Raw genomic sequence first — 27,553 nt, 5'->3', positions numbered from 1 at the left:
CAAAGATGCAGCACTGAGGTCTCTCCTGATAACAGGTGAGTAAATCGGAATTCGTAGTTCGGTTGATTTTAGAGGAATTTTTTAAAGTTCCAAAACTCCACACTTCGAAGAATTTCCAAGTGAAACCAGTCAATGTTAGCCTATGGAAGGAAATTCAAGTTATTGTAAGTATGGTTAGAATTACTTTTCAGGATCAGTAGGGGGCTGAAAGATGCAGCACTGAGGTCTCTCCTGATAACAGGTGAGTAAATTGGAATTCGTAGTTCGCCTGATTTTAGAGGAATATTTTGCTCAATAGTGAAGGTGTGATGTATTCCTATAGGTTCTGAATCGATCCCCCTATTCCTGACCCTATTCTGGTTAAACAAACCAACAAGTTAACTAACAGTCAGCCCATGAGGCAGAAAACCCCCATGATGCAGATACCGTTATCTGACGCAGTCACACTACGGCACAGGAACGTGTTATCTGATTAGGTCATAACGCTTGCGATCTAATTAGACAAGCGATATTCCTCCAGCCCCTGATAAGGCATACGGAGTTCTCATAACAAATCAAACCTATGACAACCTGGGCAAAACCCTGCGGCCATTGTTTTGATTTCACCGAGAACTTCAGCAAAAGAATGTGCTAACGAGCAAGTCGTATGACATCCTTATTGACGTATCTATGTCCATCCTTACGTCAATCTCGGCACCTTAAAGGTATAAATATTACCGATATTGCCCTATGCAAAAACACGCGGTGGTGACGAGACGGAGCAGCCATACTTGCCGAAGCCCAGAGCAGACCCCGCTGGCACAGCCCCGCCTTCCTGACGCGCTGAGAACGAGACGCGCTGATTTCTCCTGCCGAGAGATCCAGCACCGGCACTTCCGGGTAGCCCTCGCAGGCAGCCTGGAATATCGAGACCAGAGAGAGAGATACCATCCCTCATTCAACCTAGATTCCAGGTACAGAACTGAATAACCCCTCACAGAGAATTCTTTAGTTATTTACTTGGCAAAAACAAACTTAACTTAAACTGTAACTTTCTATTCCCGCCCACGTATTAGGCTTAGGTCAGGTACACGGGGTAGGCGTATTTAGAAACACCAGTTGAGTACGTTTAGTCAAATGTATATGTGTATGTAATATATTTTATTCATTTTAAAACATCTTATGGCTTAGAAACCATATCAATGTTTTTACAGTATTATTTTATACTATTGCTTTTAATGTATGCACTTTACTTAGCTATAAGTATTGCAATAATATCGATCCATTTCTCTTATATGAGAAAAGAGACTGATCAATAAATAACACCTTTTTATTGAACACGCCCGTCTCTTCCTTTTCTCTACAATCTGATGAGACTAAGAATGCACGTACTGACTGAGTAAAATAAATTGCCTTTTGTTCACACGACTCTCGAGATATACTCTTGATTAGGGGAGAGCAAAGTTGTCATGTTCTATGGTTGTCAGAAACTAAATCCCTTCTTGTCTAATCAGGGAAGTTAAGTCCTTCCTGAACATTCGAGAAAGTTTCTAGTGAACTCTGAGCTAGCTGGCAAAACCCAAAACTTTAAGTCTAGTATCGACAGTAGTAGACCTAGTTAACGTCTGGCCTAGGCCTAGGCCTTTACTGCTGTAGGTATTATTCCAATGCGCAGAGCCTATTGGGATGATAGGAACTACACTACAAAGGAAGGGGGCGGGGCCTGAGGTGACATGTGTGCAAACACACCCTGTGGTGCGTTTTAAGTTGGGGAATTCATTCCTCTTCAATCCTGAGATCCTGAGATCCCCTGTGGAACTACACTACATGGCGCCCAACGCGTTTGGAAAGGGCGATAAAACTAACGTAAGACATTTAGAGTAACTCAGTCGCGCTTTCTCACTCAGACCCCTTTTCCCATAATACTCCAAAGACGTCTGGAGTGGGTGAAAGGTTATATCCGCCAGACCTCGCAGGAGGGAACTCCTATGTATGGTTCTTGGTATAAGTCAACATTGAAGGATACACTGTTCCAAAATATTGTGCATCTAATCTTTGTTTCCATAAGAAACCTGATCTGCAAACAAACAAACAAAATAACCATCCTGTCGGTAAAATGGTAGACAGTGATGAAGAAAGAGAGGCAGTTAGATTAGCAACTGAACTCGCAGCAGCTGATGCTACCATGCAAGACGCAGACCCGGATATAATACTCATCCCGGTCATCAAAAGGAAATCTATAACCATAAAACTTATAGAAAATGGACTGACACCTAGAGGTGGTACAGTCATATTCGTAATTGAGGCACACGAATATCGGCAGACAGAGGTATACTATTCATGGATAAATTTTCCAGCAGCAAATCCTGTAACAAAGTACTTCCACTATTACAAAATAGAGGAACCTCCTGAAAATTACACTCCTTTCGAGGAGGTGGAAGTACCACTCAAATTTCAAGAGCATTTGCTCTTATTTGATGGCGCCCTAAAACATAATAATCACATCACCAGGCTCGGTCCTTTAGGTAGACCAGGAGCAACGTGGCCGGTCCTAGCCGGATACACACCACATCCAGACATCGACGGGATGTCTGCAGCTAACTTGCTAACACAGCTAAAACAATTAATAAAAATACATAGACAATTAGTCCAGTATGTGATGCGGACTTCAACAATTCAGCCAGCGATTAAACTCCCACAGCTGACCCCTCACCAGGGGAACACAAATAAAATTACACCACAGAACATCCAGTCCTGCCTAGGTAAAGTACCGGCTAAACGGGAACAAATACCATTCTGGCTAGCGCAGAAAATAACCCAAATAGAGGCGGTGTTTCCAGACACTACCCCGCTAGAAAAGCACAGGATTCTGACTATCTGTCTTCCAATGGGAATCACACCACACATTGAGGACTGTGACACTTGGGGTACAGTCTTTGCTTCCATCTACACAAAAACGCACGGTGTTCCATCCATTTCGGTAATACCAGATGTGCTAAAACAAATTCAAGATGAATATGGTCCAGAACCCGCTTTAACTCTTGGTATGAAATTACTGAAAGACTTCAAGCAGGTCTCGGCTATATTATTAGCCAACATAAAAGGTGAAGCAGCAAACGTGGCGATCCGCCAGAGGTTAAAAGAGACAGATATAGCAGACCAACCAGCTGAAATTGCCAGAATCATAGAAAAATCCTATGAGGAACTAGGTAGAGATAGTTTAGGTGGAATACCAGTAAAACCGCAACTAATTGAAAGTCCTGAAAAAATATTTTTTAATAATAATTCTACATCACCAAAAAAGAACTGGGATGGAAACAAACAATCCAATCCTAAAGAAAAGAAATTCCAGTCCAGAGGAAGGTCTCCTAGGCGAAGAGAAAAATCTCCGAACCAAAGACACAGGTCACCTCAGAGTGACACCTCTGGGAAAAGATATAACCTTAGGAATAGGGATAATATAAAAAAGCCTGATAGATATCAAGACATTGATACACGTCCCTCTCAATCTTTTCAGACTTCCTCGCAGAAATCGGAAAGAAGAGGACGATCAGAACAAAGAGAAGAGCACGCCAAGTCCAAAGACAAGGAACCTGCTCAGCTAAAAAAGAAATTACAATTTCCAAAAAAGAAGGTAGCCAGCATTAAAATAGTTAACAATGCCGAGAATACTGAGGACACAACTGAAAAACGGAGAATGGGCTCAGACAATGCTAGACAGCGCAGCAGAAGTGAGCATAGCTCGCAAAGTCCTTATGAATCATCTGGAGACAGTGGACACGAATGAATATCTTCAAGTGGAAACTGCGGACACCAGAGTTAGCAAACCTCACAAAATATACGAAATAACATTGCGTATAGAGGGGGATAAGACTAGAAAAATAAGGGGACTATTTTGGGATAATCTCTCCAAGGGCTATGATATCCTTCTAGCTGAAAAAGACTGGCCACCAGAGTTTGTCAGGGAGTGCCCTCATGGCGAATAAATAATTATGCCTGCCTTCTCAAATCAAATTCCTATTCATAAAAAATACACACTTGCTAGAAAGTGGGCAGTGGCTCTAGCTCCTGCTTTATATAAAAATCACGCGGGATGGGATGAGGACTCCGCTCCTCACAAAATCCAGTTAAAATCACAACCAACTGCACAAAGGCAGTACCCAATTAAGCAAGAAGCTAAAAAACAGGTAAATGAAATACTAGATCAGCTAGAATACCAGGGGGTGATTGAAACTTGCACCTCACAAATGAACAACCCTTTCTTTCCGGTCTCCAAACCAGACAATTCATACCGTCTAGTTTTGGATTACCGACACCTTAACACATGTTGCAAAACCTTTGCAGTGCAAAACTCACATAGTGCTGCACTAATGAATAACATAGTGCGCAAAAAATACAAAACAACATTAGACATCTCTAATGGATTCTTTTGTCAAAACATAGCACCAGAGAGCAGATATTTAACTGCATTCTCAATAAATGGCACTCAAAAACAATTCTGTCGGTTAGCCCAGGGGTACAAGAACAGCCCGGGGGTATTCTCAGCGAGAGTAACAGAATTACTACAACTATATGATGATGAAGCATTATCTTATGTCGATGACATATACTTAACAGATGATGACTTGGAGACTCACTTGAAAAGAGTGAACACCATAATACTTGGGTTCGCAGCAGAGGGTTACAAATTCAACTTTAAAAAATCCAGAATTGCCCATCTGACAGTCCTGTTCTTAGGATATGAATTATCAAGTGAAGGCAAAAGCCTGGCTGACAATTTCCTAGAGAAATGTGCCGTACTCCAAGCACCGAGAACACTAAAAAACTTACAGTCAATCCTAGGCTTCCTAAATTTCGGAAGAACATACATTGCAAATTACGCAGAAAGGGTCAAACCCCTTTATGATCTGATAAAACCTGATTTTAAAAGATCCAATTGGACTCAAATACACACAGAAATTTTGAGATCCCTACAAACAGACATGCTAATTAAAACAAAATTAGAAACACGTGATAACACACGCAATCTTTTGATTCGAGTCATCCCAGGGAGATGCAGATTCACATACCTGACCTCTAATGAGGGAGAAAAGGTACCAATTGCATTCAAATCACACTTGTACACTAAGGCTGAAATGAAATTTAGCCCAACGGAAAAAATTCTTACTGCAACACAGACAGCTATAGCAAAAGAACGAGCCCTGGCACAAGGTAAACGAATAATAATCGTGACACCGATACCAGCCCTAGAGGCTGTAACGAAAGCAAGCATTCCAAATGCTAAGGCTCTCCATCCGAGATGGATACAATGGGCTAATTCTCTTGCTGCAACAGACGTGGCGTACGAATTTGATCCTTATTTAAAAACACAAGAATTTCTCCAATATGAATTTGAATGTCCTCCGCCGACCGAAATTTTGCCTCTAGAACACTACGGCTGTATAATATATACAGACGGATCAGCACAACCCGCAGTGGGGGGTAAGCAAGCTTACAGTGCTGCGTGCGCGATCGTTAAAGGTCGCTGGCATGAAGGAAAATGTAAACCAGCAATCACTAAAACACAATCTTTAGGAGATTGTACGGCTCAGCGAGCTGAACTACTGGCATTCAAGATGGCGCTTGAAAATACCGATCGAGAATTCCCCACACTCATAGTGTGCGATTCGTATTATTGCGTTCAGTCTTATAATGAATATTTGCAGATCTGGCTTCAGAATGGTTTTAAGGATGCAAAAGGAGGCACAATCAAGCATAAAATGCTCTGGGAACAAGTAGTTCTTTTACAAAAAGAACTACCAAAGACTCACGTGATTCATACGCTGAGTCATCAACGTGATGGCGTTCACGTTGCAGGGAATTCATTGGCTGATGAGGCCGCGAAAGCAGCTGTGCAAACGGCTTCCGTAGCTGCCATCACCCGGTCAAAAACAAAAATAGACAGCGAAATATTACAAGCTGTCAGCGCTTCAGAAAAGGATTCGATAGAAACACTCCCGAAAGGCTTTCCAGTAAAATACTCATACATAACTGATGCGAACAATGTTCCTTTTGCTCGAATCCCTGGAGTGGGGGATAGGGCAATTCCAAACATGGAACACAGGTTAGGACTAATAATAGCGGCACACGAAGGGCTTGCTTCCATCCATGCTGGCGTCTCAGCCACAGTATCATTATTAAAACAGAGATACTGGTGGCCACAAATGAGAAGACAAACAAGGAACTATGTTCTAGAATGTGAAATATGTCAAAAAAATGAAAGTATCAACGGTGAGACGTCCAGCGCAGACGCCCCTTCTAATCTCGGATAAACCATTAGCCTGTGTTTATCTAGACCACTGTGGTCCCTTACAAAGGGATGGTAACTATAAATATATCTTGGTCGCAGTGGATTCATGCACGAGATTCATATGGATGTGGCCCCAGCGAACGGCTGACGCCAGAACTGTTATAAAAGATTTGCGAGTCTTTATCGGCACATACGCAATTGGCATGCTGCATTCGGACCACGGTCCTGCTTTTAGCTCTAGAGCTTACAAGGAGGCCATGGTCAGCATGGGCGTGGCATTGCGGTACTCTTGTCCATTTCACCCTGAGGGGAACGGAATTGTTGAAAGAAAAAACCGTGACATAAAGCAATCTATAACGGCAAAGGTATTAGGTTCGGGAGCTGGGTGGGTCAAACATCTAATAAGTGTCCAACGTAGTCTAAATAACTTGCCGGAGAAATTCTCTGAAGGGATTCAGTGCGTACGAATTATTATTTGGAACTAGGATGTTGATCTCTGACATTGATAGTCAGACTTCAGTGGTGAAAGAAAAAAGCTTTGATATCAAAGACCGTTTGGCTATTTTGCAGGACTTAAACAAAACAAGAAAAGACCTGAGCAACATAAAATTGAAACAACAGCCAACAACCACTGAAGAACCACCACCTGTCCCAGCAAGACCTGTCTGGATTCCAAAAGTCGGGGATCTAGTCAGGGAAAAGATCGCGGTAAAGAAGGAATTTGGGCCTTCTTACAGAAAAGCAGTTCCTGTCTTGTCTGTCAACGGGACAAGATCAGTTGTACTACCGCCACTTGCTGGAAAAAAGGAGAACCGAGTTGTATCCATCGACCTGGTAAAACCACAACATGTGGCCGATAACAAACAGTAGGCCAAGTGGACTCCCAATAAGTAGCAGAACACCAAGGTTTGCTACCAGTACAGAGGTCCTAACGAAGAGGCTCATCACATTCGAAACACCTACAGAAAAACAACAAGGACTATGCAACAATGCAATAGAACTCAGACTTCTGAAAACCCAAATAAAAACATTTAGCAGAGACACACCAATCTATAATGAAGTACCAAGTGAAAATGCAAGAAACAGAAATCCTGAACCAATTGGAACAATTGACAGAACTGCATCCGGCTACTTCATAAACTTCGATGATTCCTCTGAAGGGTTCAGTGAATCAAAGACACAGCCATCATCAAAAACCTTTAAAGATAAAGCTAAAGAACTTTTGAAACAATTGAAAGAAACATATCTGATTTCTCCATGGATTGAATTTTGGGTGGGTTTTGGTGCATTTATCCTCATACCTTGGCTCATCATGATACTAACTTTGGGACGCTTCATTGAGGGAAAATATGCAAAAATGGACACAGCAAGTCAGAAAATCAACTTGATCCTCAAACCACACACATCTTCACACATCGAGAAAAGAGAACTTTCTTCAGTCAACTTCACAGCCAATCCGATACCTGGTGGGGTAGCCTGGGACAACACTGACTATGAAATTTATGGTCCGGTCGAAATCCTGAAATATCCACACCAAATTAAGATCTCATTGAGTGACTTTGCAAAACCAAGCTCATTTGCTGATGATTGGGACTTCGAAAGCATTAATAATATGATGTCTGACTTAGTAATGTCTGCTAAATTTACCAAACATGATTATTTGCAGGGTTCTACAAATTATGAGAGTATGTACTGTTATAACCACTATGGTAACCATTTTTTACATAGATCTGCACAACCTAGAAATGTTTTAAATTATAATCAATGGGAACATTGTGCAACCCCTCCAAAAGGAAGCTCAAGGACCTTCTATGACAAATATTCATACTTTTCAGGTTTTAACACAAGTAATGCTGAAGCATTCTATTTTAAATTGTCAAACAAGACAGGGACAAAGACCATGATAACCAACACAAAATTGATATATTCAGACTCATTCTTTGAAAAAATGAATACTTTTGGTTTTGATTATTGGGACAAGAATGGTGAATTGAAAAGTGTTTGGGGTACAAAAGAATGGCAAGTACAGGGTATAGAATCTATGTTTAGAGCCTGCATGATCCCAGAACAAATGATATTTTTAAATGACACTGTTCAACAATCCACCTGTCTTGGCCTAGCCAAAATCAAAGACTTAAATAAACCGTCTATTCCAAAGCCAACAATGTTCAGCAATAGCTCTACAGATGAAGAGATAGACGTAAATTATGTATTAAACCAAAACAGAACACATCCTGATTGGAAACAGTGGTTGATCTGGCCCACAGATACAAATAACTGTCAAGATAGATTCCTGAACAAAACACAGGGGTTCAAAATGACCAGGCCAGACCCTAGATATCCCCAAAGACATCACCCAGGGATAATAACCACCTACAGTGTGGGCAAATTATGCCTTCAATGGCTACAAACTTCCACACTGGCAGAAATTAAACAACACCTAACTTTACTTACTGATGGTGCTGACTTGCGTGCTTTCATTATGGGACCGCTCAAACAGCGTCAAAAACGTTTCATAGCAGCCTCTGTATATGCAGCATACAATGAGGCCTGGAGGTTACTCAAATTGAAACAGCAGAGAGAATACGGGAAATTGACCGTATTAATTTGGAAAAATCACTTTCTGTAGTGGACAATGGGTTAATGACTCTGTCCTCCAGAATTTTTTCTTTGGACAGCATTGTGTCTTCAGCAATCGACATATTGTCGCAAGACTTACTGTTATTACAACACGGTCAGTCACAATTGCGCTCTATTGTACAGCTTGGCTGGACGTTACAAAATCTGCGTTCAGGCTATGTGCCTTGGCGTTTAATCAACACAAAGTCACTATTCCAAATCTTTAACCTTACTGATAGACAAATCAGTATGGCACAAAAAGGGTGCTGATTATACAATCTTGAGCATTGAAAAACTAGAAAGATTACCAGTGACAATGTCAGAACGACCTGTCAGTGAATGGATAATACATGGGATAATAAATATTCCAATCTCAACCTTCAGGTTTCAATACTGCCAAAAATATATACAGGCTGGCATGTACGAGAAATTGGGAAAGGGGTACATTAAAACATCATGGAACCTGCCCTATTCACATGCATGTGTCAGTAATAAAGGACAGAAAGTGTTTCTTAGTGGCAATAATTGTGCGATGTCACTAAGCGGCACGCTTCTGTGTAACTGAATTAGTTTGCATGGAGCCTGTGAAGGGAATTCATACAACCTTTCATGTCACCAGCAAGGCGCACCTGCAACAGAAATAGAACCATTCTTTCAAAGACTCTATAAAGGGAGTTACATTCTAATTGTAGACCGCAGATGTTGTAGTCTTATGCCCGGGACTCCTTATCTAGTAACTACGACTGCGAAGGTCAAGTGCTGTGGACGCTCATTGTTCCCCAGCTCCTTTCCAGACAGGGAGGCAAGGGCATGGCCCAATTTTAAAATTACTTCTATTCGAATAGATACTTTAAGCAGAATGAAAACAGTGCTTCTTCAGACGCCTACAAGGCTCACGTCATCAAAAGAAACGTATGATCTACAAGTCGCAAGGACGACTGCAGAGATACATTCATTGTTATCAACTAATTCCCCCATACATTTCGCAGAAATACTAAACGAAATCTTAAATATTTCTGATACCAATGGGGTCTCAAAGGTATTTAAGACAGTATTTTCGATGGCATTAACACCATTCAAGGCCATACTGGGTATTTTTCCAGATTTCGTCCATTTGATTTTTGGCGGACTTCCCCTGATCTTGGGACTAATTGCAGGAATCCTATTCTTGGTCCTTATTTTTCGGTATGGCAACCCATGTCACAGACAAAACTCTTGCGACAAGGGAAGAAACAATCCTAGCCATTGGATACCGGGACCGGATATCAAAAATCCTGGGACTCTCCCGGCTTAGAGACCTGAACATGACTTGGTTTCTATCATTTCGACCAATGTGGCAAAGATGTGTTTTACCTGTATTAAGGTGTCTGCTATGCGGAGAAGAATGCGTGTTAGACACCTGTCTGACGCTACAATCGGATGCGCCAATGGATGCAGAAACATTGTTGAGCCCGATCAAGGTTCATGCTTTGTGCTGCCCTCAAAGGCTACCAATCCTGATGACGGCATTCGTGGAAGCTTCACCACTACGATTGATGGGTAGTGAAGTTCAAGATGAAAGCAGCATCGATCAGGTACGACCTTCTGTCAGCAATGCAAATCAGAATGTCAATGGAAACAATCATGCGCACGAATGCATGATTACACCTATTTCCGAGTTAGTGGAACTTTCCCAGGAAGCTGATGACAGTTTTTTCGAAAGCCTAAATGATATGATGTTCTCACCAGAGCAGAAATAGAGACTTTTGAACAAGCTCGCACACGGCGTTCCCTGAATTCGGCCTTCAACTTTAAAAATAAAGTCACATGAACAATTTTCCCTCCAGTTCACGGACAGCAATTTTTCAGCAGCCCCAAATTATTTTTTCATATTTTTCGGGACACTATCTTCTGCTTAAAGTAAGAACTATTCTTAAAGAACTAAGGTTTCTAAATTTTAGATAGCTTATAGACATAGCTTATAGACATTAGCTGCCCGCTGGTATGTTCATAAATATTTTAAATATTTTATTCTGTGATGGAATGGTCTCGAGCTTTTTTCTGTATTAAGAGCCATTTCATGTGTATATTCTCATATACCAAATAAGCAATAATGTATACAAATGCGTGATTACCTTAGCATTATTATACAGCTTGAGTGCATACAATACATATGATTGCAACTTTTCAGTATATTTGAAAATTTCAAAATGCATTTATGTATTTTGGGGTGGTAAGGTATACACAATACTCTATAGTATGTTGTACTATGTTTTACTATGCATAGATTAGTAAATATGACCATAGTTAGCGTGGAGTGGGTGTGATGTATTCCTATAGGTTCTGAATCGATCCCCCTATTCCTGACCCTATTCTGGTTAAACAAACCAACAAGTTAACTAACAGTCAGCCCATGAGGCAGAAAACCCCCATGATGCAGATACCGTTATCTGACGCAGTCACACTACGGCACAGGAACGTGTTATCTGATTAGGTCATAACGCTTGCGATCTAATTAGACAAGCGATATTCCTCCAGCCCCTGATAAGGCATACGGAGTTCTCATAACAAATCAAACCTATGACAACCTGGGCAAAACCCTGCGGCCATTGTTTTGATTTCACCGAGAACTTCAGCAAAAGAATGTGCTAACGAGCAAGTCGTATGACATCCTTATTGACGTATCTATGTCCATCCTTACGTCAATCTCGGCACCTTAAAGGTATAAATATTACCGATATTGCCCTATGCAAAAACACGCGGTGGTGACGAGACGGAGCAGCCATACTTGCCGAAGCCCAGAGCAGACCCCGCTGGCACAGCCCCGCCTTCCTGACGCGCTGAGAACGAGACGCGCTGATTTCTCCTGCCGAGAGATCCAGCACCGGCGCTTCCGGGTAGCCCTCGCAGGCAGCCTGGAATATCGAGACCAGAGAGAGAGATACCATCCCTCATTCAACCTAGATTCCAGGTACAGAACTGAATAACCCCTCACAGAGAATTCTTTAGTTATTTACTTGGCAAAAACAAACTTAACTTAAACTGTAACTTTCTATTCCCGCCCACGTATTAGGCTTAGGTCAGGTACACGGGGTAGGCGTATTTAGAAACACCAGTTGAGTACGTTTAGTCAAATGTATATGTGTATGTAATATATTTTATTCATTTTAAAACATCTTATGGCTTAGAAACCATATCAATGTTTTTACAGTATTATTTTATACTATTGCTTTTAATGTATGCACTTTACTTAGCTATAAGTATTGCAATAATATCGATCCATTTCTCTTGTATGAGAAAAGAGACTGATCAATAAATAACACCTTTTTATTGAACACGCCCGTCTCTTCCTTTTCTCTACAATCTAATGAGACTAAGAATGCACGTACTGACTGAGTAAAATAAATTGCCTTTTGTTCACACGACTCTCGAGATATACTCTTGATTAGGGGAGAGCAAAGTTGTCATGTTCTATGGTTGTCAGAAACTAAATCCCTTCTTGTCTAATCAGGGAAGTTAAGTCCTTCCTGAACATTCGAGAAAGTTTCTAGTGAACTCTGAGCTAGCTGGCAAAACCCAAAACTTTAAGTCTAGTATCGACAGTAGTAGACCTAGTTAACGTCTGGCCTAGGCCTTTACTGCTGTAGGTATTATTCCAATGCGCAGAGCCTATTGGGATGATAGGAACTACACTACAAAGGAAGGGGGCGGGGCCTGAGGTGACATGTGTGCAAACACACCCTGTGGTGCGTTTTAAGTTGGGGAATTCATTCCTCTTCAATCCTGAGATCCCCTGTGGGCCAACTAGCCCACCAGGTACCTCCAGTATGCGCCAGGGAGCTGTGTTGCAGAGAGGTGTTAAGAGGCAATGCCCCCTTTTTACAACACTCTGCAACACAGCTCAGTGGCACTTACTGGAGGTACCTGGTGGGCTAGTTGGCCCTTAGTGGACCTCTGGATTGAAGAGGAATTAATTCCCCAACTTAAAACGTGCCATAGGGCATGTTTGCACATATATCACCTCAAGCCCCACCCCCTACCATCACCACTGTGCAAACACGCCCGTAGCGCGTTCTTAGTTGGGGTATTAAGTCTCCTTGCATACTGGGGGTCCCTGGGGGCCAACTAGCCCACCAGGAAACTCCAGTATGCGCCCGGGGGCTGCGTTGCAGAGAGGTGTAAAAAGGGGAGTGGCCTCATTACACCTCTCTGTAACGCAGCCTCCTGGCATGTTTGCAGAGGGGGAACTAATTCCCCTTGAATACTGGGGGCCCCTGGGGACCAACTAGCCCACCAGGAACCTCCAGTATGCGCCAGGGGGCTGCGTTGCAGAGCGGTGTAAAAAGGGGCGTGGCCTCTTTACACATCTCTGCAAGGCAGCCCCCTGGCACATACTGGAGGTTCCTGGTGGGCTACTTGGCCCTCAGGGATTTCAATTTGCAGTTTTTGTACTGTGGAAAAAAATCTGCAGCCGCAGGGGCCCACCCACAGAGTTGTCAAACCAAAGTAGAGAGCTAAGGGGTACCCAGAGGCTTGGAACACTTGAGTCCCACACCAGGAAGAAATATAGAAACAGGGTAGTTATTCATTATTCAAAAGCGATAACAATGTCTCCCTTACGCTACTAGATTTACTATTTTGTGAACATTTTGCGTTTTGATTATGATTCATGATTTTCATAATGATTTCATAGGGAAGGGAGTTACTAAAATGAGTTTCTGACCACCAGTGCATGGGTGGTATTGATGCACATGTGTGGAAAACACAAGAATTCCAGCAGGAGGTTGGGCACAGGACCTGGTTGCAGGGTAGGCCATGCAACTAAACCCGAAGGCAGTGAGTACCAGTGATTGGCTGCCTGTGTCCATTTAGGTGCAGTGATTTTCAATCCTTGAGGTATAAAGCTGAAAAAACACTCAGTTAAAATCTGTTCTATGGTTATGTCCAAACCTGCAAAACCAATGAAATTCAACAGTTATGGTTACCAACACACACAATATATGCCATATGTCGCCCTACTTGCCACGCTCAAAACAACAGTTTGCCAATGGAAAAGAAAAAAAGAAACCAAGACATTTGTAACAAATGTATTTTGCAGTTAGGAAAATTGGGTCTGTGGTACCCGCAGCCTCTAAATCCAGGAGTGAAAACAATGGTTCACCCATGACTGTACTTGACTGGAATTTCACACAGGACTTCAAATCTGCTCTTAATCAAGGCTGATGCATGTTTCCTGTGAAGGATACAGGCATGACTACTGATCAAACAACCCCAACAACATATAAAACAGATTAAATCATTTATTGCTTTTCGTTATTATTGATTAGCTGTGAGAGTGACTGTGTAACTTTGAAATAATTAATTGTAATACTGGGAAAATGTATCAATTACACGTATACAATCTAAAATGGTGATTTTTCTGTGCCTGTTATTTATATATATTTTTTTAAAACATCTTTATTCACAACTTTCCACCAACAGTTTCGCTATTTTTTCCCCCGCCCCCACACCCCATATCAGACAGAACAGAAACAAAAAAAAGCACATTTCATACAGTATACTATTTACAAAACGATAAACAAAAGAGAAAACATACATTGTATATTTGAGATATAAATCAAAAGAGACAGTAGCGTCAAATAGCGGTTTGATTGTTAACTTTGCTCCTGACACCATTCTAGCAAGGGAGACCAGATCTTCAGGCCTATTGTTCGACACCTTCTACCCTTCCGTCTGTATATAGAAGTCTCCATATTTGAAATGGCCAGGAATCTAGATAGCCATTGATTAAAGGAGGGGGATTCGGAATGTAGCCATGCAGAAGAAATACATAGTCTAAACACTGCCATAGCTATAAATATAAGTTCGTGGCCGACCCTGGTTTTATTGGGATCTGTGGCTCCGAGTAGGATTATATCACTAGACAGGAATACCGGAGTTTTTACCACTGTAGTTAAAAATTTCTCAATATCCTTTTTAAAGAGATTTAAACCTATACAGGTCGAGAAAATATGTACGGCGTCGGCACTATACAAGCCGCACCTAGGGCAGTTTGTGCTTGTACCATTCCTCCACTTAGCTATTCTATCCGTTGTGTAATATAGTCCAAAACACGTTTTATAGAATTGTGTTTGCAGTTTAGTAGACATGAGGATTGTGTGTGACAAAGAAAAGGTGTAGTTAAATTGAGCATCTGTAATCCCCACTTTCTCTTGCCTTTTCTGTGACGTCTTTAACATATCATCTGGAAAATAGTCTATTATTCTTGAATAAATCCCTCCAATCTTGTCTTTTTTCTTGTTGTGAATCAAGGTCTAGACTAGTTCATTACTTCTGAGGCCCTCCCCATCCCCCCACTTTATGTACCAAAAAATCTCTCATTTGCAGATATTTGAAAAAATCTTGCCAGGCTAAACCAAATTTATTCTTAACTGCTTCAAAAGACAGAATCCCAGTAGAGGAGACAAGACACCCAATTTGTACAAACCCTGCTTCAAGCCATCTATTCATGTAATTATCTTTAAACATTTCTGGGAGGTTCGGATTGTTACCTAAGGGGTGTAGAAGGACCATCTCCCTAGACCAATCAACTTTTTAACCTTTTTCTATACTTTAAAGCTGCTAAGGAGTGTTTTGAATTTTTCTTTCTTGTGGTAACTGTCAAATTGATGTTTCCAAAAGTATCCTCTGTTTTCATACCCAATGAGTAATTCAAAGATAGAAGGCGTGTGGTGCCCTCTTTCCTCGGGTTCTGGGGAGTTCTGCAGCAGTTTGCTACTATATAGTAGTACAGTCGCCCAATATTACGCTTTCAGGTTAGGGAGGGCAAGTCCGCCTCTATCCTTAGGTAGTGTGAGAAACTTCACTGCCCGTCTGGGTTGAGAGTAACCCCAGACAAAATTTAAAAAGATTTGTTCGAGAATTTTAAAACATCAGGTGAGAACTCTAAGCATATTGTTCTGAACAAATATAAAATCTTGGGGAAAAAAATCATTTTGATAACGTTAGATCTTCCAATAAGGGAAAGGTGTAGATTATCTAGTCGTTGCAACTCCTTTTGCATGGTTGGTATCAGAGGTTTCAGATTTATGTCGACCAGTTTATCTAGGTCTTTTGTAATATTAACTCCCAAATATGTAGCTTGGTCCATAACTCTGGGGTCCCCCATTGTACTACTTTTGTTCATGACAATCTGCGTTTTTCCCTGGTTAAGGGCATACCCGGATACTAGGCCAAACTGGCGCGCCTCCTCTTCAATAACCCTCATGGCAGTTTTTGGTTCAGCTGTTACAATTGCTATGTCGTCTGCATAGGCTAGTGATTTGGTGACAAGATTCTAAGAAATTATGGGTTTAATGCTGCCGTTTGTGATGTTCTCTTATATGCCCCTTTAAGACTAGAAGGCTCAGAGGGCTCTCACCTGTGTTCTTAGAATGTGGAATGTAATGCCTGTAATATTCTATTCTTGTCAGTTGCTGTGGGCTGTTGCTGGATGAGGTTTAATAAACCCACCTCTTGCTTTCAAGAACCTGTCTCTCTTATAATTTACTACTAACGAACATTACATTGGCGACGATCGGGAGTAAACATCTCAACTCGACAACTCAGCGGAGTAACTGACCTGATTTCTCCTTCAGCGGCTGCTCGGAAAAGAAGTGAAGCGTGGTCTTCCCTGCGGCTGCGTTTATCTGGTGAGGAGAGCGGGTGGCAGTCGTGACTTAAAAAGAAAATTTTGAAGCGCATAATTTATGATGGTCAAAAGAGACTTTTAACTTAATTTTGGCACAAAGCGAGCGTTTTATCGTGCTCGCGCTGAGTCCGCTCGCATGCTCGCGAGCATCGACGTCATCCATCTTGCGCTGTCTGTGTACTCGCGCTGAGGCGCACGTCACAGTGCGCACAGTACGTGCCGTCTCCTGATTTCACTGCGCTTCAGGAAAACGGAACGTTGCGTTCCAAGTGACTGCAGAGTTCCATATTTATTGCGCAACCTGTTCTTTTGTTGTGCCAGCTTTAAATAGAACGTTTTTTTTCAAGGGAGTTCTATATTGAGAGCATTATTACGTTTTGGCCTCTCACAAAAAAAAAAAAGGTGGAGAAGCAGTGTGCTGTGTTATCGTGTTCCTAAGCAAAAAAAAAATTTAAAAAAAGGGGATTTTTTTTTTTTGCATTCATAAGTGAAAAGAGTCCACTGGAAGTGAAAAGAATCTACTAGAAAGACCTACAAGGTGTATTTTACTAGTGAGGAACAAAACATAAGTCTATCTACATAAAGGAAGCAGGATTATAAAATATGCAGAATGTAACCCAGCCTGCGTTTTTCTTAACAAGTCCGGGTGAACCGAACGTAAAGTGGAAGAAGTGGAAGAAAATCTTTGCAAACTATGCAAGAGTCTGTGGAACGAACCTAAGTGCTGAAAGAAAGCATTCCCTCTTATTACATTGTCTAGGAGAGGAAGGACAGGATGTACTTGAACATTTACCTGATTTGTCAGCTGCTGAACAGAGGAACTTAAATGAGTATGAGATAGCAATTGTTCAGCTTGATAGGCATTACTTACCACGCCTCAGTACAATAATGGAAAGATACCATTTTGGCCTAAGAGAGCAAAAGAAAGATGAGTTGGTGGAAGATTATGTTTCTTCTTTAAGAAAACTTGCTTCGTCCTGTAACTTTGGTCAATCTCTTGATGAAAGGATTCGTGATCAATTTGTGTTAAGATGTGAGCATGATGAGATCAGAAAGGAGCTATGGTTGAAAGATGAACCTCCCCTTGAGGAAGTTTTAGAAATCGCAAAACAAGTTGAACACATGACAAAATGTGTCGGGGAACTTAAAAAGGAAAAAGATAAACCTGTAATGTCTGAATTGAAAGATGAAACAAAAGTAGATGAGACGATCTGTCAAGTTAAAAGAACTGTGGGGGATAGTTTAGAAGAAAAACAAGTTAGGCCTTCGTATCCATCATATAATAGGTTTTCATGTTTTCGGTGTGGTCAATTCACTCATTTAGCTAATGCACCCATTTGCCCTGCTTTGAAAGTAACCTGTAATTTATGTAATAAAAAAGGGCATTATGCGAAGTTCTGCAGAACAAGAACACAAGGTAATGACAACTCTAGGAGGAGATGGTCTCAACCACAAGTGAGATCTATTTGTTTTGAGGTGAAAGATGATAAACCAGATCATCTGTCGTTCATGGTAAAAGTAGAAAATTCTATGGTGAATTTTAAATTCGATTCTTGTTCAAAGATAACTATAATTGATGAAAAACTGTTTGTTGATGTGTTTAAAAAGAAAGTGAAGATATTTAAATGTGACATTATGCCTCTAGGTTATAGTGAGAAACCCATTTCCATGTTAGGATATTTTATGGCCGAGATTGAACTTGGTTCTCACATTATTGTGGGTAAAGTTTATGTGTCAAAAAAGGGAGATGCACTCTTGGGTTGGCTTCATCAACGCCAGTTGGGTGTTACACTGGACCCCAATGCATCTCCTCAAGTTCAAGTTCATGAAATATATGATGTAGTAAGTAACTTGAGTGATGGAAAGTTGTCTTTGAGTTTGGCTAAACAATTCCCTAATGTTTTTAAAGAGGATTTGGGTTGTTTGCGTGGTTATAAGCACCACATCAAATTGAAAAATAATGCTCTGCCTGTTGTAGCAAAAGTCAGAAGGATCCCTCTTGTGGAGCAGCCTAAAGTTCAGGAAGAATTAAATAAACTCGTCAAAAATAACATAATTGTGCCGGTTGAAGCTACTGAGTGGCTTGCTCCAGTAGTTATAGCCAAGAAACCTACTGGAGAGATTCGTCTTTGTATTGATCTGAGATCTTTAAATAAGGAGGTTGTGGTTGACAGGTACCCTCTTCCAAATATAGATGAGATGATTTGTACGTTGGAAGGTGCTAAATATTTTACCACACTTGATCTTGCCTCCGCGTACCATCAGGTGGAGTTAGATGACTCTTCTCAAGATCTGACCGCATTTGTAACACCTATGGGTACCTTTAAATTTAAGAGGATGCCGTTTGGCCTTGTGTCGGCGGCCTCTGTTTTTCAAAGAGTTATGTCAAAGATCCTAAGGGGTTTATTGGGTGTCAAGTGCTACCAAGACGATTTGCTGATTTATGGTAGTAGTATTGTTGAGCATGATAAAAGAGTCTCCTTGGTTTTGGAACGTTTGGATGGTGCTGGTATGACTTTAAAAAGATCTAAGTGTAGGTTCAGGGTACAAGAGGTCAATTATTTAGGTCATCGGATTACTGGTAATGGTGTTTTTCCTAAAAAGGAGTTAGTTGAGGCAATTGATAAAGTAAAAGAGCCAAAGTGCAGAGATGAACTTCTCTCATTTTTAGGGATGGTAGAATTCTACGGTAAGTTTATTTTTAATTTTGCCAACAAGACATGCAATTTGAGGAGGTTAACAGTAAAAAATGCTGTCTTTGACTGGACGAATGAATGTAAGGAGGAATTTTTGTGCATCAAGAATGAGTTAAAAAAGGCACCTTCTCTTCATGCTTTTGTTCCTGGTCTTCCCACTGTCATGTTTACTGATGCAAGTGATAAGGGACTTGGGGCAGTCCTGGTTCAGAAGAAGAATGGCAAGGATGCCTTGATTTGCTGTTCTTCTCGTTGTCTCAGAGGTTCGGAATGCAATTATTCCGTAATAGAGAGGGAGTCTCTCGCAATTTTTTGGGCTTTAAGGAAATTCAAAAATTTGATCTGGGGCACGAAAGTTAGTGTTTTGTCTGATCATAAACCCTTGAGGGAGGTGTTTTCAAAGAAAGGGCTGGATGCGATATCTTCCAGGATCAGAAAGTGGATTGTTTCATTACAAGAATTTGAGTTTGACGTGGAGTACATTCCTGGCTTAGCTAATAAATCAGCTGATTGTTTGTCAAGATTAGTTGATTCTGATAACTCTGAAGTTGATGACTGGGAAGAGTTTACGAATGTGTGTGAGGTGACTGATGGTGCAATTGATGAATCTGAATGGAGAGTAGAATTGGAGAAAGATCAAGAAATTTTTAATGTCATGCAATCTTTGAAGAATAACACTAGGTTGGTTAAGCCTTGGTTGCTAATTTCTGATGAACTTTCGGTTAATAATGGTCTTTTAACTAGGGGGACCAAGCTTGTTCCTCCTGGCACGTTAAGGAAAAAATTGTTAGTACATGCTCATTGTGGTCATTTGGGCATTGTGAAAACCAAAGAGATACTTCGCATGCAATTTTGGTGGCCAGGTATGGACTGAGAAATTGAGAGAATTGTCAGAGAATGTCCTGAATGTTGTGCTAGTGATAAGATTTTAAAAACTAGACACATGCCTATGGTAAAAAGGGCTTTACCGGGTCATCCTTGGGATGAGGTTGCCATCGACATTGTAGGTCCTCTTGCAGGAGTTTCTGATACTCCTTATCTTATTGTGTTGATCGATCTTTACTCTAGATGGATTGAAGTTTCTGCTGTCAGAGATATCACTTCTGAGGCTATCATTAAATTTCTAGAACCTCTGTTCAATAAGGAAAGCTTTCCTAACAGTTTATTGTCTGACAATGGGCCTCAATTCTGTTCCTTGGTTTTTGCTGATTTTCTAAAAAAATGTGGGATTGTTCATAAAAAATGTTCTTTGTACCATCCCGAAACCAATGGTGCTATTGAAAGAGTTAATAAGACATTGAAAGAGTCAATTCAGCTCGCTCGCTCTTCCGGTCTGAATTGGAAGTCCACCCTTCAGGACAGGATCAACACCTACCGCTTTGCTCCTCATTCTTCTACGGGCAGGTCTCCGTTTGAACTCTTCAAAGGGAGGGTTCCTAACACATTGTTGTGCCCTGGGTGGATGAGTATGAATAAAGGTCTGGTGAACAATGACATTGGTGCTTGGAGAGCAAAAGAATTACTCAAACAGGATGCTCGCAAGTCTAATTTTGATAAGGTGAAAAATGTCCGTTATCAGGAGGTCAAGGTTGGAGATTTTGTGAAGATTAAGACTCCTGTGGGATGTAGACCTTGGTCTAAATATACTGATATTAGAGCTGTGATTAAGATCTTTAAAAATGCTGTCAAAACTGATGATGGGAGAATCTGGAATAAGAGTCGTGTTGTTGTTGTTGATCCATATTTGACTTCTCAAAGAGACTCTGTTTATGTTGGTGATTCACATGATAATTTGCATTTTTTGTCTAACTCTTCCTTTGACAGGTCTTCTCTCTCTTCTTTCTTTAGAAGGAGTCAAAGAACCCGCAGAGCTCCCATGTATTTGAGAGATTATGTTTAAATGTGCTTCTTGTTTTATTATCTTTGCTAATAGTGTTATTTGGGTTACTTAATTTTGGTTCTCCTATGCTCTCCCAATGCTTTGCAGTTATTTCTCATTTTTAAGTGTATGGAAGGGAGATGTGTGATGTTCTCTTATATGCCCCTTTAAGACTAGAAGGCTCAGAGGGCTCTCACCTGTGTTCTTAGAATGTGGAATGTAATGCCTGTAATATTCTATTCTTGTCAGTTGCTGTGGGCTGTTGCTGGATGAGGTTTAATAAACCGACCTCTTGCTTTCAAGAACCTGTCTCTCTTATAATTTACTACTAACGAACATTACACCGTTCCCTTCTAATTTACGAATAAAAGGGTCTATATAAATGGCAAAAAGCAGCGGTGAACAAGGGCAACCTTGCAGAGTTCCCCGTGAGATGGTCAGTTCATTGGTTAGGTTGCCATTTACCATGACTGAGGCCCTAGGGTTCATATACAATTTTTGGGTTGCCTGAATGAAACCTTCCCGTATACCTAGCTTAGCCATAGTGGCCCAAAGGAAAGGCCAGGAGACCCTATCAAAAGCCTTCTCAGCGTCAAGCAATATTAATGCCATAGGGTCTCCTGACACCTCAGTGGAATCAAAAAGGGCTATCATACGTTGAATATGGTTAACGGTTGATCTGCCGGGGATGAATCCATGCTGGCACGGCGCTACCACTTTGTATAAAATGGGTGCGAGCTTGTTTGCCAAAATTTTTGAGTAAATCTTTGAGTCTGAGTTAATAAGTGTGATAGGTTGGTATGAACCAAGTTACTCTGGAGGTTTCCCTTTTTTAGGAAAAACCACAATTTTAGTTCGTGCCCATGACTCCTTCGAAAATGTAGAGGATAAAATTAAATAGGATATCTTTAATCTGATCAAAAAAGACCAAGTAAAATTCAGAAGGGATACCATCCAGTCCCGTTGCCTTACCCTTTGGAAGGTTTCTAATGGTAGAGGAAAGATCGTCTAATTTTGGGAGGTCTTCTAAAGTATTTGCGTCTTCAACATCAAATTTTTCCTGTGCCTGTTATATTTAGATGCCGAACAGCAGCCCATAAAGTGCCCTACGCAGAGCTTATTGGTGACTGAAATATGCCACTGTCGTAGACATGAGAATAAAGAACAGCCAGGAAATCATTTAGGGCCAGGTGTAAGGAACACTGTTTGCAAATTACAGATCACAAACTGCATTCAGTAATTTTGTAACGAGTGTGGAATTTTGTGAAGTGACCAATGTTCTATTAGGTTGGTTCACAAAAATCAGAATATTAGTGAGTTCCAATCTATCTCATCAATATTCATAAGGTAGGTCGCAAATGGCAACTCACTACAATTGGTGGCTATCACGGCAGACCACCATGTCTCTAATCCCTTTTCAAAAATATATATTTCATTCAGCCTGTTTTCCTTAAATGAAAGGGGCTGTGTATAATAAGAAAAGCTTTTAAAACTATTCAACGGGTGTTTGAGAGTAGACAGTAGTCTTCTGGACCACTGATTACTCCCCAACAAACTTTTTGTTTTTATATTCGCAAAGAGGAAGGGTACCCAGGGGCCCTTCTCCCATTTCACAAATGGGTTAGCACACCAACTTTGGAATCGGTAATTTGTCAACTATTTATGACCGCTATTGCAATCCTTAAAACTTCAATACATCGGGTTAGGAATGACTGTTTAGAAGGTACGCATGAAACACTATGGGCCAGATGTACTAAGTACCACATACAGATTCCGTATCCATTTCTAACCATATTTAGGAGTCAGAGAAAGTATACTAAAGACTAACATGCTTTTAGAACATTGTAAAAAAGCATTTTTGGGATCGTAAGCTTCAAATCGGAGCATTTGCAAACACAAAAATGCTTTGCATATCTGTCCCATAATTTCCACAATTCTTACAATTGGAATGACCTCAGGAATTATACTGCATCAATAGTTTTCTACAAGGAATGGAAAGGGGATATTTATAACTGTTACCTGCGAATGAAGGCTCATGGTTGGCTGGTTAGGTGAATATGGACACCCAAGGTCATTCCTGAGGAGGTTGTCACTGTGCATTTTTGTCTTGAGGCAAGTAATGTAACGGTTGCAGAAGTCTTTGCACAACTCGTTCACCTTCTCCAGCTCCAGCAGGTGAATCCGCAGCACTTGAATTGCTTTTACCATCTGAAAGGGTAGCAGAAAGATCCAGAGGTCACAGTCAGATCAGCCAGATTTAAATGATGTTAGGGTGAGGAGCGCCATCGAGGAACATAACCTTCCAAGTGTATAAATACCAGATTAACATGAAACATCTGGAATAAATGGTGTAGCTTATAACATTTCTAACATTGTACATTTAGTTTTTGCTTTACCAATAAGGCTCGATCGTATATAACCTTCACCATGGATAGGAACAGTAATACATTATTTTCATTTAAATGGATAACCTCTTCCCAAGTACATACAGGAATGTTATATTTTAGCCTGCTAAGATGCATCTCCATTGCAGATGTGTTTTGTTATAAATGTAATAAATTAAAGTTTCAAGGGCCAGATGTATTAGTCATCAAAATCTATTGCAAATTTCACACCGACTTTTTCTGATCAGTATTTCATTTTGCGAACCAACCTCTGTAACAATAGGATGGTTCATAAAACAAGGACTAGCGCCGGGTTACAAAATGACCTCCCTAATTAACAGTTATTTGGCATCTACCAATTTGCGACTTCCTGTGATTGGTTACAATCACAGGAATGGTATGCTGCAAGGGGCAGCAGACTACCATCATGGTCATTGTATTTCAAAAGGGAAAACATTTTTTTTGTTTTTTATATTTATTTTTTTATTGACAAATGTTATATAAACAGCAAGGCAGAAGAATATATTACATACAGTACCGATTCCATGACGGGGAAGGAAAAGCAATACAAGGAAATCAGCGATCAATGTAGGAGAGGGGGAGGGGGAGGGCAAGGCAAAGTTAAAGCATATACAGCACAGTGAGTGGAATGTGGGGTAAGGGGGAAATAGGAACATCTGGGACATCTACAATAGGTGGTGTACATATATCTCCACGGTAGCCATTCCAGGGTCCCCATATTCTACACCATTTTCGGGGTCTGCCCCGGGCCAAGTACACAGTCTTTTCCCTGAACATGCACCAGTCCATGTTGTCCTTCCATGCCGCGACCGTAGGCGGCCTCGGGGACCCCCATAATTGAGCAATATCCCTCTTAGCAATCATGGCCCCCAGGGTCACCCACTGTGTTTGCGCTGTAATGTGGTCCGTCGGCTCCCAAACATTCAGTAGACAGCGTCTGGCCTCCGGCAAGAGGGCAATCCCCGTCACCTCCTTCATCACCTCATGTACCTCGCTCCAGAAGGTCACGACTGCACGACACTCCCAGATAATATGAAGGAATGTCCCCCCCTGCCCACATCCCCGCTTACACAGACCATCCTCAGAAAAACCCATGTGGACCAAGCGAGGGCCCGTGAAATAAATCCTATGCAGAATCTTAAGTTGAACCAACCGGAGTCGAGCTGGGATCGCGACCTCCTTTGGCGAGGAGATCACAGATTGCCAGTCCTCGTCATTCAGCTCAAGACCGTCACGTGTCCACAATTCTTGAAGATGCAATAGGAGGTCTGATCTATCATTTATTAGCTTTTTATAGACTAGGGAAATGGTGCTATCGGGAAAATATCCATTCAATAATCTGTCTTCGAGCGGAGACGATTCTGGAATTACCTCCCCGACCGAGAAAAACGACCTCACAGCATGACCAACCTGGATATAACGGAAGTATTCCGAGTTGCTTAAGTCAAATTCCTCCCGCAATGACCCAAATGATTTCACCTGACCTTTGACCCAGAGGTCCCCAACCTTACTAATACCAATCAGGTCCCATTTATCGAACCCCTTGATATTCCACAGTTTGCCAAGTTTATCGGAACCAAATAGTGGGGTCGCCCGAGTCAAACGATCCATCCATCCCGTCGCACTAGTCGCGTCCTGCCACAGGCGTACTGCCATCCTCGTAGGTCCCGACAGTGACTTGATAACCGACTTAGAATATAGTGCCCTATAATAGTTGCCACCCGGCAGAAGCCACCTATCCATGGCGAAGGCGGGGTTCAGGTCGGGACCAAACATACCATGATTAATCGCTCCCAATTGGGATGCCCAATAGTATCGTTTGATATCCGGGAGAGCAATACCCCCGTCATACCACAGGAGTGTCAGTTTAGGGAGCGAAATACGATGTCTGCCGTCCCATATCAATTTCCTTTGAAGATCCTCTATTGCCTGAAAATAACTAGCGGGAACGATATCGAAAGTATTCTGAAGAGCATAGAGAAAATGAGGTAGAGACATCATTTTGAAAAGGGCAGCACGACCAAGCGGTGAAAGTCGAAGCCTACGCCAACCCGCAACATCTTGCTTCAATCTGGACAAGGGCGGAAGGAGATTACGTTCGTGCCCAACTGCGGGGTCCAGTGAAATATAAATACCGAGGTATTTAAACCCCGTGTGTGCTATCTGAATGGGACAGTTGCGTGGGAGAAGTGGGAAGTCACCCGAAAGGACGTATAAATAGGATTTCGTCCAATTAATAATGAGGCCCGAGTTCCGACCAAATGAATTCAAGACATCACATAACACAATCAAAGATTTTTGCGGCGAAGTCAGATATAGTAATATATCGTCCGCATAAAGCGAGATACGATCTTCGAATTCAGAGGACCACCGCAAACCTTTCATCGATGGTTCCCAACGGATCCACGCCGCGAGGGGCTCAAGGGCCAAGGCGAACAGGAGAGGTGACAAAGGACAGCCCTGACGCGTCCCCCTCTCAAGGCCAAACGGAGTTGAGAAGCGGCCATTAACAACAATTTGTGCAAGGGGGTCTTCATAGAGCAATCTAACCCACCCAATAAAACCTGGTCCGAATCCAAACTTAGCCAACGCGGCCCATAAATATGGCCATTCCACGGTGTCAAAGGCCATCGTGGCATCCAGCGACGCCAAGATGGCCGGCTCAAGTAACGTCGATGCTCTCGCGAGAACACCATGTAGGCGCCGGAGATTCAGGGCGATGTTCCTATGCGGGAAGAAACCGGATTGATCCGGGTGTATCAACTCGCCAATGATGGTGATCAATCTAATAGCCAGGACCTTTGCAAGAATCTTAGGTTTGGCGTTTAATAGGGAAATAGGACGATACGACGCACACCTGTCTCTGGGCTTCCCCTCCTTGTGAATCACCACAATGGTCGCTAAACGCTGATCACGGGGGAGAGAGCCACACTCCAGAGACTCCAAAAACATATCTCGCAGATAGGGAGCAATTTTATCAGGTTTCAGTTTGTAAAGTTCAATAGGTAGGCCGTTAGGACCCATTGCTTTCCTCGATCGCAAGGAGCGAATCGCTAAAGCTACGTCATCCGCTGTTATTGCAGCATCCATTTGTTCCCTGTCAATGTCAGAGAGTCGCGGCAAGGAGATATCCCGTAGCAAGAGATGTGAGTCGTCCTCCGGTCTATCAGAGACCGAGGAGTACACTGTCCGGAAGTGATCCGCAAACTGCTGAACAATTTCTTTAGGGTCAGAAACCCGATCGCCACCATCCGTCTCAATTACAGGTACCACCCGACTAGCTCTATCCTTCCCATCCACCCACGCGATTAATTTACCAGCCTTATCCCCTACATCATAAAGGCGTCCCTGCTGCTCTCTATTCATGGCCTTAGCTGCATCGGTGACCAAAGCCCTGTAGTCAAGTTGCTTCAATCGTAATACATGCATCGCAGCGAGGGTTCCCCCCCCTCAAGTTCTAGCTCCAAGTCTGCTATCTCCGCCTCTATCTTGACCACTTCCTCTTCCTTTTGTTTCTTAACATTCGCTATCAATGACAGGACCTGACCCCTGAGGACGGTCCTGAAAGCCTCCCAGAGAGATATGGCAGAGGAAACCGAACCATCGTTCTCCAAGAAATATTGGTCAAGGGATTTTACCAAGGCCGTCCGTGATTTGGGGTTTCGGAGGTACCAGGGAATGATTGGGGCCACCCGGCCCTCGGTCTCAGAGCCTAGCTCCAACCGGAGCCACAAAGCAGTGACGGAGAGGGCCTGCGCCGCCGGTACCAGCACATAGTCAATTCTGGAGAGGCTACCGTGCGCACCAGAATGATAAGTATACTGCTGCTGTGCAGGGTGCAACATTCTCCAACAATCAACCAGACCCAGGGTATCAAGGAAATCAGACAGCCAGTTTTGTGCACTTCTCAAATCCCTGGGCGGGTGCCGATCCAAAATACCAGAGACCACTGCATTAAAGTCACCACCCATGAGCAGTGATCCCTCAGGGAGAGCCAGGAGAACCTACCCTAAGTCC

The 27,553-nt window shown here is 42.0% G+C and overlaps 1 protein-coding gene across 2 annotated transcripts in view; it reads right to left on the bottom strand.

The window, feature by feature from the left end:
* The window catches only part of PKNOX2 (PBX/knotted 1 homeobox 2), a 3,383,295-nt gene that overhangs the window by 479,491 nt on the left and 2,876,251 nt on the right, over positions 1 to 27,553 (bottom strand). For both annotated transcript variants that reach the window (XM_078683923.1, XM_078683924.1), the window contains one exon: positions 23,151 to 23,339. In XM_078683923.1, coding sequence (XP_078540049.1) covers positions 23,151 to 23,339 — 189 coding nt within the window. The remainder of the gene's footprint in view (positions 1 to 23,150; positions 23,340 to 27,553) is intronic.

Source organism: Lissotriton helveticus, chromosome 3_1 (genome assembly GCF_964261635.1).
Source record: "Lissotriton helveticus chromosome 3_1, aLisHel1.1, whole genome shotgun sequence".
NCBI classification, from domain to species: Eukaryota; Metazoa; Chordata; class Amphibia; order Caudata; family Salamandridae; genus Lissotriton; species Lissotriton helveticus.
This window is presented reverse-complemented; position numbering and strand designations above follow the sequence as displayed.